The 16,660-nt window shown below is 42.0% G+C and overlaps 2 protein-coding genes across 2 annotated transcripts; one reads left to right on the top strand and one right to left on the bottom strand.

The window, feature by feature from the left end:
* Positions 1 to 71: 71 nt before the first annotated feature.
* Positions 72 to 3,972, bottom strand: rpp38 (ribonuclease P/MRP 38 subunit). Its single transcript, XM_017715677.2, has one exon. The coding sequence runs from the start codon at positions 3,800 to 3,802 to the stop codon at positions 2,906 to 2,908; it is 897 nt and encodes a 298-aa protein (XP_017571166.2). The 5' UTR covers positions 3,803 to 3,972; the 3' UTR covers positions 72 to 2,905.
* Positions 3,973 to 10,101: 6,129 nt separating this feature from the next.
* acbd7 (acyl-CoA binding domain containing 7) lies at positions 10,102 to 15,164 on the top strand. The gene is made up of 4 exons (XM_017719832.2): positions 10,102 to 10,255; positions 12,455 to 12,572; positions 12,659 to 12,721; positions 14,612 to 15,164. The coding sequence occupies exons 1-4, from the start codon at positions 10,244 to 10,246 to the stop codon at positions 14,683 to 14,685; spliced, it is 267 nt and encodes an 88-aa protein (XP_017575321.1). The 5' UTR covers positions 10,102 to 10,243; the 3' UTR covers positions 14,686 to 15,164.
* The last annotated feature ends 1,496 nt before the right edge of the window (positions 15,165 to 16,660 follow it).

The raw sequence follows: 16,660 nt of genomic DNA, 5'->3' as shown, positions 1-16,660 counted from the left end.
AAATATCAGATGTAGTTTTGAAATGACGCTCAGCTTTCTCTTTCTGAAAACAATATTTTTATTGAACTCCATTGCAGGTTGTTTAATGACCTTAAAGGAAACTGTAACCAGCACCATGTCAAACACGGTGGCCGCCCAGATACGTAATTGTTAAAAACTACATTAAGGTATACCAGCATGGATTATTTGATTGAATAAAAATCATCTGAATCTGAACCAACGACAACCGATTCAGCCATCATTCTTGCAAGCAACAACCAGCGGGGGAATGCAAACTTGTGCTTAAAGTTGGAAAACTAAGATTGTAAAGACACTTGAAACAAAATTGTCAACGAAATAAAGAAAATGATAATTTCACAAGCTGTGTAAATGTTGGCTTGTGTGCTATCTGTGTTAACTGAGCTAGGATTAAAGGGGAATTCCACATGTCTTTCCTCATTTCTGTACAGTTTCACTGGGTAGATGTAAATAGTCTTTCAGGTTGATTTGATATGAAATGTTCTAGAGCAGGGTCTCTCAACCACTGGGCCATGCCCCACACGTGGGCCTGGAAACACCCTCTGGTGGTTCTCAGGCCAATACTGAGTGGGAGGCAGTGGTCCATACTGGGCCGGCAATGCCATAAAAATAAAAGAAATGACTTGCAAGATGATGTTTCCAAGCAGTAAACAACATTAATACGAGGCTTGCAAAAACAGCAGAAAAAGATTTGTACATTTTTGCCTCTTGACTCTAAAAGCCAAATACCCCCCCCCCCCCCCCCCCCAATTGCTGTCCACCTGCAAAACAGTGTTGTTGGAACATTTCACTTAATTTGCTGCCGTTCTGTGGATTTCATGTTCTCTGTTGCAGGTTACATATAGCAGGAGGGGGCACACTGCGCGACAGATTTCCTAAAAATGTTCATTTAAAAAGCTGAGTTCTGTTTTCTTGTGGACCTTCATGCCTACTTGTAAGAAACATGTGGGCCTTGAGGTGGAAAAGGTTGAAAACCCTGTGTAGAGAACCCATGTATGAATTGTACACAGTGGTATTAAGACCCAGCTGTCTGAACCATTTCATGTGCTACCTCACAGAAGTCTATTACACAGAGAGGTTGCAAATACAGTGCCTGAGGCCTTACAGGGGAACTCCACCCATTTTTTAAAAAATCTTCATAATTAAGTGGAAGATGTAAGCAAATTCATTCAAAGTGGTTTGTTCAGAAATGCTCCAGGTTTTCTGGCCCGAGGACCACAAATGGGCCACGAAACACCTCTTGGTGTCTTTGGGCCTGTACCAGGGGACACAACCCAAATGTTAAGAGCCATTTTGTCCTTTCAACAAAAATCAAACCACCTTGGGAGACATTAACGTCCATTTTACCGTCTTGGCTGTAAATGTCTTAGTATGGGCTAATGTACCAGTCCTTAGCTCAGCCTGAAAGTAGAACAGTTTGTTGTAAAGTGTCTCTCAAAGTTTACTTATTTTACAAGGCTGAAGTCTTCTTCTCATTCTCCAGCGTCTAGTTCGAATTCTCCTGTTCTGTCTTATATTGTGCCCGAGATGCCAGATTGTAGCTGCTGAACCATTTAAGGTGTAACGGGAAAATCTGAACAAGAAACTGATTAAAGCTTCACGACTTTTGATGTTTGACAGTTACTTGTTGCATATTAATTGTATCAGGAGTGCAATATGAATGCAGATAAGTCCATTTATCAGTTATCGCTGTTCAGCTTAAATCTTGTTGCCTTTACATTATTTATTAGCTAGGCAAGACTGTTGTCTGCGTTGCTATGATGACCAGCAGTCTGCAGTTAGCTGTACATATGTAGTCCATAACATTGAGGGGAGCCAGTGGTCCATAGTGGGTCTGTGATGGCACTTTATCATATATATCAGTGAAAAAAATGACAAATAGAAAACGGTTTCAGACAGCAAACAACGCACAAAAATTACAGTAAATGCATGAGTGCAGCTTAGTCAAGTTTTTTGCGTTTTGATGCTAGAAACAAAATACACTCTGCCTGACCTTTCAGCTGTATCAATATTGCTGATATTTTATGTTCACTGATGCACATCACACTGCAGGGGTACTGCAAAAATAATGCCAACATCACTCTGTTGAAAATTTTCATGCTTTCAAGTGATACAGTTGGGCCTTGAGGTGGAAAAGGTTGAGAACCTGTTTTAATCCAGTCATGGTGGAGGGATACATGTAGGGTTTTGTAGGGCAAAATATCCCCCAAAAGAACTTTTCACATTTATACTTATTTTACTATCATTAATATTACATTTCGCTGTTGTCAGGGGGGTCCTGGTTCCATTCACTGATGCTAAAAGTAAAGTGTTTTTTTCCTTCTCCTGTAAAGGGATCATTTGAGATACGAGGTTTTCTTCAACACTGAAATAAAAACTCAAAGGCTCGTGTACGTTCACTGGTGGTTTTGTATTGTAAATAAAATGGATATATTTGTATTGTAGTCATGGAGACCCCTGGTTCCTATCATCACTGTAAAGAAATCAGAGTCCAAGTTTCTCTACAGTGAACCACTTCACATCTAATCACTCCGACTGTTGACATCAGGGACTGGATTATTCAGAACTTGAGTTGGAATTCCTCTTTATTCGTTGCTTCATTGTAGATCTGCAACGATGTTTTAGCTTAAACAAGTTAATGCAGGGTGTCGTATGGGAAAAAGGGTCAAAAGAAAAGGTGTTTTTGAAGGTCATCACTGTTTTACTGTCATCAACAAAACTCAGAAGGCACGTGGTGACCCACGAGTGGATTTAGATTGCAAAAAATAACACATAAAAGCTTCTTTTTCATTTTAGACAATGAGTCCTGCTTCAATTGTAAGGAAGTGGCAGTAAAATGTGAAGATCAAAATAACAGAACTGACTGCATAAGAACTGAAGTCACTGGTCATTTCTTCTGTGCCTTCTTCTTCTTCTTGGGTTTCCGGATTTTTGAAGGATTTGGGATGGTTTTCTTGACTTTAAGCGGCTGGAGCGACAGGCTCGGATCTTCATCGTCAGCCTCCAGTTTTCTCTTCTGCCCTTTTGACTTGATTTGATCTGACTGGGCGTCTTCAGCCTCCGCTGGATCTATAAAGGAGTCCTCGGTTTGGACCGGATCTGACTGCGAGTCTCTGGGCTGCTCCTCACTTTCAGCCGGGCTCTTTTCCACTTTTCCACACAGGCTCTCGTCCTCCAGCCCGGCTGTGGTTAGTTGAATCACCGCGGGCATCCAGGCTACGCGCACCGGCGGCACCTTAGCGGCGATCTGCCGCACTGTATCGGCGAAGTCTATGGTTCTTCTCCTGATGCCCAGCGCCAGCACGCTGCTCACGCCCAGAACCCCCGAGAGACTCGCGCTCAGCCCCGGCACCTGGCAGGCCGGCACCGCCCTGGTCTTACTTAGTGGAATAAGATGGTTGGTCATGTGCGCCGGCCGGGCCGAGCCGCAGACCAGCACCAGGCTGAGCTCGTCCCTCTCCAGGCCTTTGGTCACCTCGTTGATGCCGAGTGCCAGCTGCCTCCGCACGGCCTCGTCGCTCCAGCCCGGCCCCCGAGGTGTATTTTCGGCCTCGGCCGGCTCCGAGTCCCGCTTCTTCGCTTTCCTTCTGCTGCGGAAATCCTTAACTTTCCTCGGGTTCTTCCAGAGCCCGACCGTGTCCATCCTATCCTTCAGCGTTTGCAGTATAAATTCATTCTCACTTCTCCTCAACAGCGTCCATCGGAGGCTGTACGGGTTGTCCAGAGACGTTTTTACAGGGATCGGCTTCTTCTTCTGCTTCTTGGCTTGCGCTGGGGTGGCCATCGTGCTCTCACAGCCCCAACATGACCGGCTGCTGTCTGAAGTAGCTTTTTATGATGAGACGCTGCGTTTAGAACCGAGTCTGATCTTGTAGTGCAGCCTGAAAAGTCACGTGTGTGGAGCTTTACAGCGCCGCCACGTTGTTCAGCTGACTCCCGCTGCAGAGCTCCGGAGCTCCGGAGCCCCGCCCCACTCCGCTGAGGAGCCAATCAAATTGCAGAACAGTAGTGCCGCTCAGGGGCCCGTGACGTCACACCCTGCAACTAGCTGTCAAAATAAAAGGCCTGTGACGTTGTGAGGCTCACCTTGTTTAGCTCTCACCTTTGTCCAAAAACACAGCGCCGTTTCTGTCCGTCAAATATTATTACTTTACTCAAACCAACTTATTTTGCAATCCCAGATAACAAAATTATTCTGGATCAATGTTCATCTTCCCTTCGCCAGGTGCATTAGCTCAATGTTATGGAGCCCCACTGGTGACATCCTGTAAAAATGAAAAAAAAATCCGGATTTTTATTTCCATGTTGATCTCCGACGTCAGAATTGATTTACTTGTGTACATCAATTTCATGTTGACTTAGCACTGATTCATGACGTAGCTAAATACAAAATCTATATAAAATTGTCATTGTGAACACATTCCTCAATATGCGCTTCACTGGCTTCCTAAAAAAATAAGATTTTATCTTTATTTGTATTTATCTCTTGTTTTAATCTTGTATTTTATTAAGTATCGCTTGTTTTTATTCTGTTCTTATAACTTATCCTGTGTGTTTGTGATGCCGAAATGCACCTTTACATCATTATTGGACCCTTCTGGCACACTGAGTTGTTGACGGTCAGGTTAAAAAATGATGCCACCTGGTGTTTAGGTTCAGCACAACTGTGCTAACAAAGTCTAACCAGAGAATGGCTGTGTCTGAATCAAAGGCAGCTGTCTCGATGCCTTCCTGCCTACGCTGTCTCATAAGTCAGTGTCTTTGAAGCCAGCGTTGTCTCATAAGTCAGTGTCTATGAAGCCAGCGCTGTCTCATAGGTCAGTGTATTCAAAGCCTGCGCTGTCTCATAAGTCAGTGTCTTTGAAGCCAACGCTGTCTCATAAGTCAGTGTCTATGAAGCCAGCGCTGTCTCATAAGTCAGTGTCTATGAAGCCAGCGCTGTCTCATAAGTCAGTGTCTTTGAAGCCAGCGCTGTCTCATAAGTCAGTATCTATGAAGCCAGCGGTGTCTCATAAGTCAGTGTCTTCAAAGCCAGCTCTGTTTCATAAGTCAGTGTCTTCAAAGCCAGCTCTGTCTCATAAGTCAGTGTCTTCAAAGCCAGCTCTGTCTCATAAGTCAGTGTCTTCGAAGCCAGCGCTGTCTCAAAAGTCAGCATCTATGAAGCCAGCAGTGTCTCATAAGTCAGTGTCTTCAAAGCCAGCTCTGTCCGCGGTGTCAGGGCTGATGTTTTCTGCTATTTTTTCCAGTCGCCTCAGTGTGGGCACACAGGATTATGAGATATGTAAGGTAGCGAAGGATATTGCACTCAGTAGCAGTAATGCCAACCAGTCAGCTCTCGGTAGCAGTAATGCCAACCAATCAGCACTCAGTAGCAGTAATGCCAACCAGTCAGTACTCGGTAGCAGTAATGCCAACCAATCAGCACTCAGTAGCAGTAACGCTAACCAATCAGCATTCAGTAGCAATAATGCTAGCCAATCGGTACTGCTGCTAAATGCCGATTGGTTGGCTTTACTGCTACTGAGTGCTGATTTGTTGGCATTACTGCTACTGAGAGCTGATTGGTTGGCATTATTGCTACTGAGTGCTGATTGGTTGGCATTAATGCTACTGAGTACTGATCGGTTTGCATCCATGCTATTGCCAACCTACTGGTACTCAATAGCAGTAATGCCAACCAATCAGCATTCAGTAGCAATAATGCTAGCCAATCAGCACTCAGTAGCAGTAATGCTAACCTACTGGCACTCAGTAGCAGTAATGCTTGTGCTCTCCTGGTAAAACCTGTTTGTTGTAGAAAAAAATCTACAGGTAATCGGTCTTTGCTTTTTCAGTGAAATACATTCTTCTATTGAAATGGCAGGTGTTATGAGAATTTGTTTTAATCCTTGTTTTGGACAGTTAACTCTGTCTGCCCTCATTCATTAAGGACTCGTGGGCGCCCTCTTGTGCTTAACATAGTATTAACTGTGTTATGCAGTGTTCTGTAGCAGTCTCATGAGTTTGACAGAATTCACATTTTTATATCATTTTCACATTTCATGTTCATCATTGTTATCTCACTGTAATATCCAGTATGTATTGAGGAAAAAATTATACATGCATCAGGAATGAGGTGTCAACAAATCGTCACTCAGCAATAGAAATGTTTAAGGATAAAAATGAACTGTTTTCGCTCATAACACCACTCAAACATCATAAGCAGGCATAACAGGAAACCCTACTGTAATATTGTACGCTATGGGTCTTGCATACGAAGTGATTCAGCATGGTTTGGTGTGAAATACTCGGTTCTAGAGAAACATACTGGCTCAGAATTGTTTACAGTGGTAGTGATAGGAACCAGACGTCTGAGGACTTTAATCCTTCCAAATATTTACCAGTATTCCAAAAGACACAAATACGCTGCGCGATGCCTGGGACATTTCATTACAGTAGTTGTGAGATAAGGTTTTTGACCCAACTGTATTTATTTTATAGCAGAGGGGTACATGCAGGGTGTTGGAAAGCAAAACAGTCCCCAGTGTTTTACCACCATCAACATTACATCCAAAACTTTTAAGGTCCCTATAGCTTCACTGATGTAAATGGACAGTAAATAAAAAGGCTATATTTGTGTTGTAGACATTGTGACTCGTGGTTCCCATCACCACCACTGTAAATACATCAGAGTCTGTAAGTTTATCTAAAATGTGTCATTTCATGTCAAACCAGCCTGAATTACTTTATTTACATCTCAATTTGAAATTGTGAAACATCTGTGGAATTCCCCTTTAATGTACGGTGCCTCGCATAGACATGGGGAACAGAGTGAGACGGCAGAACTGCCTTCAGAAACTATGCTGTTATAAAGTCATGCAGCATTGCCTGGCAGGTGTGCTAGTATTTCTATCTTATAATGAAGCTTGATAAAGAATGCATGTACTTCTTAAAGCACACTGATCAAAATCTGAACACTGAAAGCCTCAAAAAGTCCCACAGTTTAATATCTTTTTGTCAATAGGCAATATAATTAATCAGCAACAAATGAATGTCCATATCGGAATATTTCCATTTGTCCATATGTTTGCTGAGGTTCCCTGAGCACAAAGTGGGGACACTTGTTTTACTGATCAAACCAAATGGCATAAATTGAGTTTTTTATCACTTCATTTCTAATGTCATATTGAATTAAACTAAATATTTCGGTCACATCAGACTACAGATTTTTAACAAAACAATAAAAAAGCCCAATTTGAGTGTGAATAAAAGGAGGAAAAGTGACAGGTGTGATCATTATTGAGCAGTCATGGGCTGGAGGTTAGGGAACCAGCCTCATGACCAGTAGGTCACCGATTCGATCCCTAGAGCCGACTGCATGACTGAGCTGTCCTTGAGCAAGACACCTAACCCCCAACCGCTCCCCGGGCGCTGTGGATCGGGCTGCCCACCGCTCTGAGCAACTGCCCCCTAGTGTGTGTGTGTGTGCTCACTAGAGTGTATGTGGTGTTTTACTTCACGGATGGGTTAAATGCGGAGGTGGAATTTCCCCGTTGTGGGACTAATAAGGGTCACTTAATCTTAATCAAATACTCATCACCGAACTTTCCAATTCGGATGTCAGTCGCATGCTGAGCAGGGTGAATGCACGGAAAGCAGCCGGCCCTGATGGTGTACCTGGCCGTGTGCTAAGAGCCTGTGCTGAGGAACTCTCGGGTGTCTTCACACACATCTTCAATGTCTCGCTGGCCCAGGCAGCTGTCCCATCCATCTTCAAGTCTGCCACCATTGTGCCAGTGCCAAAGCACTCAACTGCTTCAGCCCTGAATGACTTCCGACCTGTTGCACTCACCCCAATCATCTCCAAGTGCTTTGAAAGACTAGTTCTTTCCCACCTGAAGTTCTGCCTACCTGCTACGCTGGACCCACACCAGTTCGCATATCGGAGCAATAGATCCACTGAGGACGCCATCTCCACAGCACTACACACTGCACTGACCCACCTGGACTGTCAGAACTCATATGTGAGAATGCTCTTCATTGATTTCAGTTCAGCATTTAACACAGTGATCCCGTCCATGCTGATATCCAAGCTCAACCATGTGGGCATCAGCACATCACTTTGCAACTGGATTTTGGACTTCCTGACTAACAGACCCCAGTCTGTTAAATTAGGCAATCTCCATTCATCACACATCACCCTGAACACTGGCGTTCCACAAGGCTGTGTTTTGAGTCCGATACTGTACTCCCTCTTCACCCATGACTGTGTACCTGTTTATGGCTCAAACACCATAGTCAAGTTCGCAGATGACACCACGGTGATAGGCTTGATCACAGATAATGATGAGACGGCCTACAGGGACGAAGTACAGCATCTCTCCTCATGGTGCCATGACAACAACCTGGCACTCAACACGCACAAAACAAAGGAGATCATCATGGACTTCAGACGGACTAGGAACCAGGCTCACACCCCCATCTCCATCAGTGGAGTTGCAGTGGACCAGGTGTCCAGCTTCAAGTTCCTTGGTCTCCACATCTCCAAGGATCTCACCTGGTCCTTGAACTCCTCCGTCCTCATCAAAAAGGCGCAGCAGCGCCTTTATTTTCTACGGAGCCTCAAGAAAGCTCACCTGTCTCCCAGGATCCTGGTAAACTTTTACCGCTGTACCATTGAGAGCATACTCACCAACTGCATCTCTGTATGGTACGGCAGTTGCTGCGCTGCTGACCGCAAAGCACTCCAGCAGGTAGTAAAAACGGCGCAGCGCATCACAGGCACCGATTTACCCACCATCGAGGACATATACCACAAACGCTGCATGGGCAGGGCAAGAAACATCATCAAAGATGTTACCCACCCAAATCATAGACTTTTCAGCCTCTTACCATCTGGCAGGCGTTACAGGAGCCTCCGGTCCCGCACCAGCAGGCTTAGGAAAAGCTTTTTTCCTGAGGCGGTTATCCTGATGAACGCTACACAGTCACTTTAAAAAACTGCACTTCCTACACCTTCTGCACTGATGATATACTTCATTCATACAACTTTCATTTGTATTGCTGTTCCCTGATCTGTACAGTATCTATTACATCTACATGTCTATATTTGTATACGCATGTGTATATAATAACCTACATTCATATTACTGCATATCTCACTTTATGTATGTGTTATGTATATATGTATATTATATACTATATATTCAATATGTACATTCCTGTATATAAACTTAATACACAGATAGATAGATACATATAACACTGCATATATAACACTGTATATTTTATATTGTATGTCTCATATTTTATATTACATATTTCACATTTCACTTACACACATATGTATATAACAGTTATATTTATGCACTGGTCACTGTTACCACCGCACTTTATGTAAATAATGTTATATATTGCACTTCTGGTTAGATGCTAACTACATTTCATTGGCCCTGTACTTGTACTCTGCACAATGACAATAAAGTTGAATCTAATCTAATCTAATCTAATCTAAACTGTAACTGTGTGCCATTTCAGACCAGTCCCCATCAATTTAGACCAATGAGAACATGTTCGGCAGCCTTTTCCTTGTCACAGTAAATGTGCTTGTTGGGCGTAACTGGATCAAAGGTTTTACTGGAGGTAATAATACTTACATGTTCTGTTTAATTTCTTATTTACTGTGTTCCTGAGATATAAGAATGGTGCGTCATTTAAATGGGAACTCCTCCAATTTTTCTACATTTCTGCGTATATAGCCAAGTCCTAAACAGCAGACACAGGCAGAATAATATTGGACCTTGCTTTGTCAGGTTGCCACCCTTTGAAATGTTGCCAGGTCCATTAGTGGCCAGTTATGGCTGAACTGGACTGCATTACCAAGTCATAAAGGCATGCAGTGTAGTTGAAGGGGGTGAGATAGATAGATAGATAGATAGATAGATAGATAGATAGATAGATAGATAGATAGATAGATAGATTTAGTCACCACGTAATATCGCAACGACGGAATTATGCGAAAATTTGGAAAATCGCTGGCGTTTCCCTTTAAAGCGCGGCACTCCTGCGATCTCAGCACTGCGCGCTGTGCTGAATGGGTGCTCTCTGCTCATTGGCTCTTCGCTCAGCCAATCAGCGCTCGCTCCGCCGCACTGCGTACTGCCCGGTGTGACCGTAAGCTGTAATTGATCAGAGCTCCGCCGCTGCGAGAGGACGCCGCGAGTGTCCTGCGCGTTCGCCTGACAAAATGACTCTGCAGGTTGGTCCTCTTCTCTTCTCTCTCCATTTCATCCGACTGTGGGACATTCTGAGTGTGTTTTCCCGTCGACGTTCATATCTACGCCTCCCAGCGCCGCTAAATGTCCGCTGTTAGCAGCTGGATTTGTACCTGAGGCCCGTTTGACGTCTTTCCCGCTGTTTGGCTGCGTTACTGCTCGCGCGCATATTTAAGCTTTTCCTTTTAGCAGCTGGGTTTCAGACTGAGCGTCATGCCGTTCCAGCCCTCCTGGGTCATGTTGGGCTATATCAGATGACCAAACTGGCCAAACTTGAGCGTGCATTGGGGTTGACTGCGCGCGCACAATGGGCGTTCAGGTTGGCATGCGCGTCCGTTTGTTAGTTGTTTAGCTGAACAATGGGAGCGGAGGAAATAATGACCACGTTACAGTGATTACGAGTGGGCTTAGAGGGACCAAGTGCACAGAAAATGGGTCAGATATGCACAGGCTGCTTTTCACAAGACCGAAAGGATTAGTTTGACTGGGTGTAAAGATTTAAAGCCACAGGAAACACAGTAACACGATGACGATGTTTGTGTGGTGCTGAACTCGGGTGATCTATTAAACATCCAGCAAACTTGAATGGGAAATATGATATGATTCTGATCCAACGGTTTAAAAACCACTGATCAGCCCGACCTGAGAAATATGTGGGCGTGGCCAATGAGCAGTTTACATTAACATTAATGTAATGGCATTTGGCATTATCCAGAGTGACTTACAGTTTGATCATTTTTACACAGGTAATGTTAGGAGTCTTGCCCAAGGACTCTTATTGGTATAGTGTAGGGTGCCTGCCCAGACAGAGGACTGAACCTCAGTCTACAGTGTACAAGGCAGAGGTGTTACCCACTACACTATCCCAACCACTAACCCAGTTTGATTGACCGCTCTCTGTCCATTTAACCCATCTGTGCAGTGAAACGCCACATACACACTAGTGAGCACACACACACACACACACACACACACACACACACACCGTGAGCACACTTGCCCAGAGCGGTGGGCGGCCCTATCTACAGCGCCCAGGGAGCAGTTGGGGGTGAGGTGTCTTGCTCATGGACACCTCAGTCACATACTGCTGGCGCTGGGGATCGAACCAGCAGCCTTCCGGTCACAGGGCCGGTTCTCTAACCTCCAGCCCATGATTGCCCCTGTAAGATGCCAGAGTTAACCCTCAGTTGCTTTCACTCTGACTGCTGAATGAATGAATCTTCGCCAGGAGCTCAGTGAGGAGCACCGGCGAAAACAGAGCCTATGCAGGCGTCCCGCAGGGCCATTTTCCTCGAAATCTTGCGCGATGCACTTCAACCAATCATTTTAGCACGGCCAATAGGAGAGCAGCAGGCGGGTCTGGTGGTTCTTCTTGTCACCTGGTAGGTCGGATTTATCAGAGAACACTGCGCACTAGTTTCTCTGACTCTGAGACTGCTTTGTGGGTGGGGCAAGAGCCGTCAGCCTTGTGATTGGTCAGGGGAATAATTACGGAAGCACTATCCAGATTAGAGCTATTAGAACTGCCCAGTTTACGCCCAGAGGAGCAAAATATGTATAAAAGTATTGACTACAATTTGATTTTTGATCATTGGGAAATTATTCAAAGGGTATACTTGGTTTGGCATGTTTGTTTGCCTCCAAGAACAAGATTAACCTAATTAGAAAGAAAAACGCAGGTTTAGGTTCTGTGGGTTTTCAAAAAAAAAAGCATCAAAACAGAGGTGGGTAATCTGACGATATTCTATAGTATCATGATTAATTACATCACAATATCCTTTTCTGAGTATATCATGAATATCATCAGTACTTAAAGAAGTGATTAATTGCATGTTTCATCACAAAGTGCTGTTTACAAGACCATTTGAATAACCAGATAACAGCAGAAATCAGATTATGATTGTTGAGTGCAAATAAACACACACACTGAATAAAAATTTTGTTAAATTGATATGTGGCATTACAGGTTTATTATGTCTGTTACAACATATTAAATCTCAGAAATACAAAATATCATGATGCATATCATGCATTATGGAAATCATGATATAATATGTTTGGTATGTCAGCCATCCCTACATCTAAGTAATGTTAAAGGAATGAAATATTTTACATTAGTATATGTACACACTCTTTTGACCTCCAGCAGTTTCTAGAATCTGAACCATCATCTCTTAATGCAGAAGGAGTTTGCGCAATATGCAGATGATGTAAAGAAAGTGAAGACCAGGCCGACTGACCAGGAGCTGCTGGACCTGTACGGCCTCTATAAGCAGGCTGTTGTTGGGGACATTAACATTGGTAAGGCCGGTTAAGCATTAAATACTTAAGCCTGGGTTTTGATCCTATAATGAAATTGTTTGCTTAAATATGAATGTTTTATACAGATAAACCTGGAATGACTGACTTGAAGGGAAAAGCCAAGTGGGATGCATGGAATTCCAGGAAAGGTAATACTGCAGGAAAACTGAATACTGTAACACATTGCCTTTGCTTCTTGATAATCTGAGCTGGGTGACATATCCTCTATATCAGTGTGCCCAGATACTGTTCATGTTTTACGGATATATTTGATACATAATGAGCATTATTTCCGTTAAGATTATGCCTATAATATTTTGAAATTATTTGAAATTTTATTGTGTGTGCTTTACCATTAGCATGCATGACATGGCAGTTATGCAGTGCATACCACTTACTAGGTGCTTCAGATTCAGAAGAACAGTTTAAAATCTTTCTAAATTAAACGTTATAAAAAAGTTATAAAAGTGTTTTTTTTCTCGACCCCATTTCCAATCCATTATACAATACCTTTGGTGAATAGTCCAACCAAAAGCAAGCTATATCAGAGCTTGTAAGACATGTTTGTATCATAGAGTAGCAGCACTGGGGACAAATTAGATCAATACTCAATAACTTTATTAGTACTCATTTATTAATGACTTAAATATTGTCTGTTATTATGATACCATGATATATTTGTGTATATATTATGATGTAGGGTTTTATCAGTATTGCTCAGCCTACACTTGTTGCATACTGCACACTAACGTTTGTAAAACGTTTATTACTAAAGAAAATGGTTCTATATAGAGCCATGAACACTCAAAGAACCCATTACATGACCAAAGAGTTCTTCCATTTGGTTGAGAATGTGCTTGTTGAAAAGGGTTCTATGTAGCACCGAAAAAGGGTCCTTCTATATTAATTCGCCCTGGCATCATAACAATAGGGTTTGGAAAAGGTTCTGTATAGAACCATCTACAGCACATTCCCCTTCAATCTGAAGAACGCTTTCACAATGCAACGAACCATTAAATCATGCAAAGGGTACCTTGAGTGTTCATGGCTCTATATAGAGCCTTCGTCTTCACTAAAGAACTCTTGAAGAACCATCTTTTTTAAGTGTGTAGAGTTGCACAGTAGCACAGGTTGACTACGATTCTAGTATGTAATTTGGCAAACAGCTCAATACTGTGAGTTTAAATAGTCCCACATATGCTCAGTTATGTAGTCAAATACACCAGCACCAGGTGATTATATTCTGCCAGACATGATCATTAAGCTGTAAAATTACATTATTTATTCTATGATCAAACATCAGGTGTTCAGACAGTGATGGGTGTTGCTGTATTTTGCCGTGGTCTTGTTGGGTATTGAGCACTTTGATCTATATCTGTACCTTCCAGCATCTCTACAAAGATCTCTCCAGATCTCAAGATAATAAAATTGTTACCTTAAAATAACAAGTTACTTATCATGTTATCTCGAGATAGCAAAGTACTTATCTTAACATAATAAGTTAATTATCTTGTCATCTCAAGATGACAAAATTGTGGTCTTAACATAATGAGTTAACTCTTATTGCAAGATAATAAAATTATCTTAAATTAACAAGTTACTCATCATGTTATCTCAAGATAGCAAAATTGTTATCTTAACATAACGAGTTAACTATCTTGTTATCTCGAGATGGCAAAGTAGTTACCTTAACATAATGAGGTTATTATCTTGTTATATCAAGACAACAAAATTGTTATCTTAAATCAGCAAGTTACTTATATTGTTATATCAAGATAACAATTTATTTATCTTGTTATCTTGAGATAGCAAAGTTGTTATCTTGAGATTACCTGTTATTAATCTTGTTATTTCAAGATAACAAAATTGTTATCTTTAAATAATGAGTTACTTATGTTGTGATCTCAAAGTAACAATCCAGAAAACTTTAGCAACAGCTTGTGGTCTCTCCGGACTTCGGAGAATGAAATCCTAACTGTTCTTTCATGCTGCATGGACTTTCTAAATTATTGAATTTTTTTATGGCTTGTTTTTCACAGGCATGTCCAAAGACGATGCCATGACTGCCTACATCGCCTTGGCAAAGGAAAGCATCAATAAATATGGAATGTGATCATCACAGCAGCTTATACTTTTAGATTAAATTTGCTTACAAACTAAATAATCAGTCAGATTTGCACCTGAATGCACAAATTAATGGACATTGTTTTAATATTTTGTCTAATTTAGATAAAGAGACTTTTATATTTAGTTTTACTATTGATATTGTCACCTGATTTATCTGGATATTTAACAGTTAGGCAAAGTCTAAAGATGTAAAAGTAGTTTTTTTTTTTGTATAGCTTATAAAAATAATGAGTACATAAAAATGGATGTGATGTGTTCTTTTCCATTACATGACATCTGCTTTCTGGAAGAGGAGCAGAGCAGTTAAAGCTGAAATAAGCGTCATCCTTAAAAGGAGACTTGCTTTAGGTCTGTGACATGAAGAGCCCTTAATCAATATTCAACTCTCCTCTCAAGTCTGAGTAGCGGCATCGGTAGGCGATGTGCGCACACGCAAATACACACACACACACACACACACACACAGCAGAAAACAAGGACCTCTTTGTGTCTCTCGCTAAAGGAACTTAGCCAAGTCCTCAAAGCAGACACATGCAGAATTCTAGATTGGGCGCAGCTTTGTTAGGGTGCCGCCCTTTGAAAGGTTGCCAAGTCCATAAGTGTCCACTCATGAACTTGCTGACCAAACCATGGACTGCATCACCAAGTTATATATGCAAGCTGTCCTATGCGGACCTGGACCTAAAACTGATAAACTACTGAGAATTATTTCATTTCAACAGGGTGGTGCTATTTTAATCTGCGTAACTTTTCTAGCCTTTACACTACCGATTTAGCAGCCCGGGAGATGAACGGACCAATCGCATGCGTTATAAATATCACATGTGACGCTACTCAGCCAATCAGATCTGTGCATTACGAGTAGAAAGTGAGTCAGAGACATTGTTTCACATGCCGTGCTCTAAAAAGAAAACTGAAAATAAATGTTGTGGAAATATCACTGAACTGTACTTTATTTTATTTGACATTCAGTTGTTGACTATATAAGATGTTGATCTACCTACTAGGCTACTTCAGTAAACAGTATATGACACTGGGTCATGATGCAAGTTAGACACCGTGACATTCCGGACCTTTGCTTGAGGAAATTTCCTCTAATTGGACATCACTGAATTTTAATTAAATACCCATGACTTAGGGGGTTTGAGTAAATTTTCCACAAAAAGGTTAAATTGTTATGGTTAGGGTAACTGATCATAGTGGACATAATGGGGAACCAAGGGCCATATTACAGAAACTTCTTATATCTGAAATCTAATCTTATCTGATTAATCACTGACAGCTTCACTTAGGACTGAACTTGGGGCAGAACATGTTTCTATTCATTCATGCAGTGATAGCTGGCACAGTTCACTATAACCAGCATAATGATGTCACATTTATGTACACTGAAAACGGTTGATTGAGAGTTTTTTCTAACAGCGTTTTAAAACCCCAGGATCTCCACTGTCCCTTTATTACCTTCATGTGTTTACGTTTGACGATGAAATATTACAGTGATGGTGGTGAATAATGAGGACACAGAGCTGAACGTGTATCTGTTTATTAGGAGGAATAACGTTAGCGCGCTCGGCTAAAGCGTTTGGGAAACTGAAACTGAAACTGGAGACAGCGACTCTAGTAAACAGCACAAAGCGCTTTCACAATATTCTTAACTTTCACTTTATCACACTTTAGTTTTGTTTGACCTTTTTTTTCCAAGCGCTGCACACATCACACAGCTAAAAACACCGAAATAAACAGAAGACTGTATAAAAACTTTAAATGGCAATTTTTTAAATGTAATTCATGACTGCATGCTAAAGAAATATCCCATGCTGCAGACAGGTTTCACAGTTGGTCTACAGGCTTGAAACATTTTCCTAATAAGAGGTGGTTGGTTAGTGTAGTGGTTAACACCTCTGCCTTCTACACTGCAGACTGGGGTTCAATCCCCACCTGGGCAAACACCCTACACTATA

Source organism: Pygocentrus nattereri, chromosome 24 (assembly GCF_015220715.1).
Source record: "Pygocentrus nattereri isolate fPygNat1 chromosome 24, fPygNat1.pri, whole genome shotgun sequence".
Taxonomy (NCBI): Eukaryota; Metazoa; Chordata; class Actinopteri; order Characiformes; family Serrasalmidae; genus Pygocentrus; species Pygocentrus nattereri.
This window is presented reverse-complemented; position numbering and strand designations above follow the sequence as displayed.

Coding starts and splice junctions, on each gene's coding strand:
- rpp38 (XM_017715677.2), bottom strand. CDS start 3,802: ATGGCCACCCCAGCGCAAGCCAAGAAGCAGAAGAAGAAGCCGATCCCT.
- acbd7 (XM_017719832.2), top strand. Junction 12,573..12,658: donor TGTTGGGGACATTAACATTG/GTAAGGCCGGTT, acceptor TGTTTTATACAG/ATAAACCTGGAATGACTGAC. Junction 12,722..14,611: donor TGCATGGAATTCCAGGAAAG/GTAATACTGCAG, acceptor TGTTTTTCACAG/GCATGTCCAAAGACGATGCC.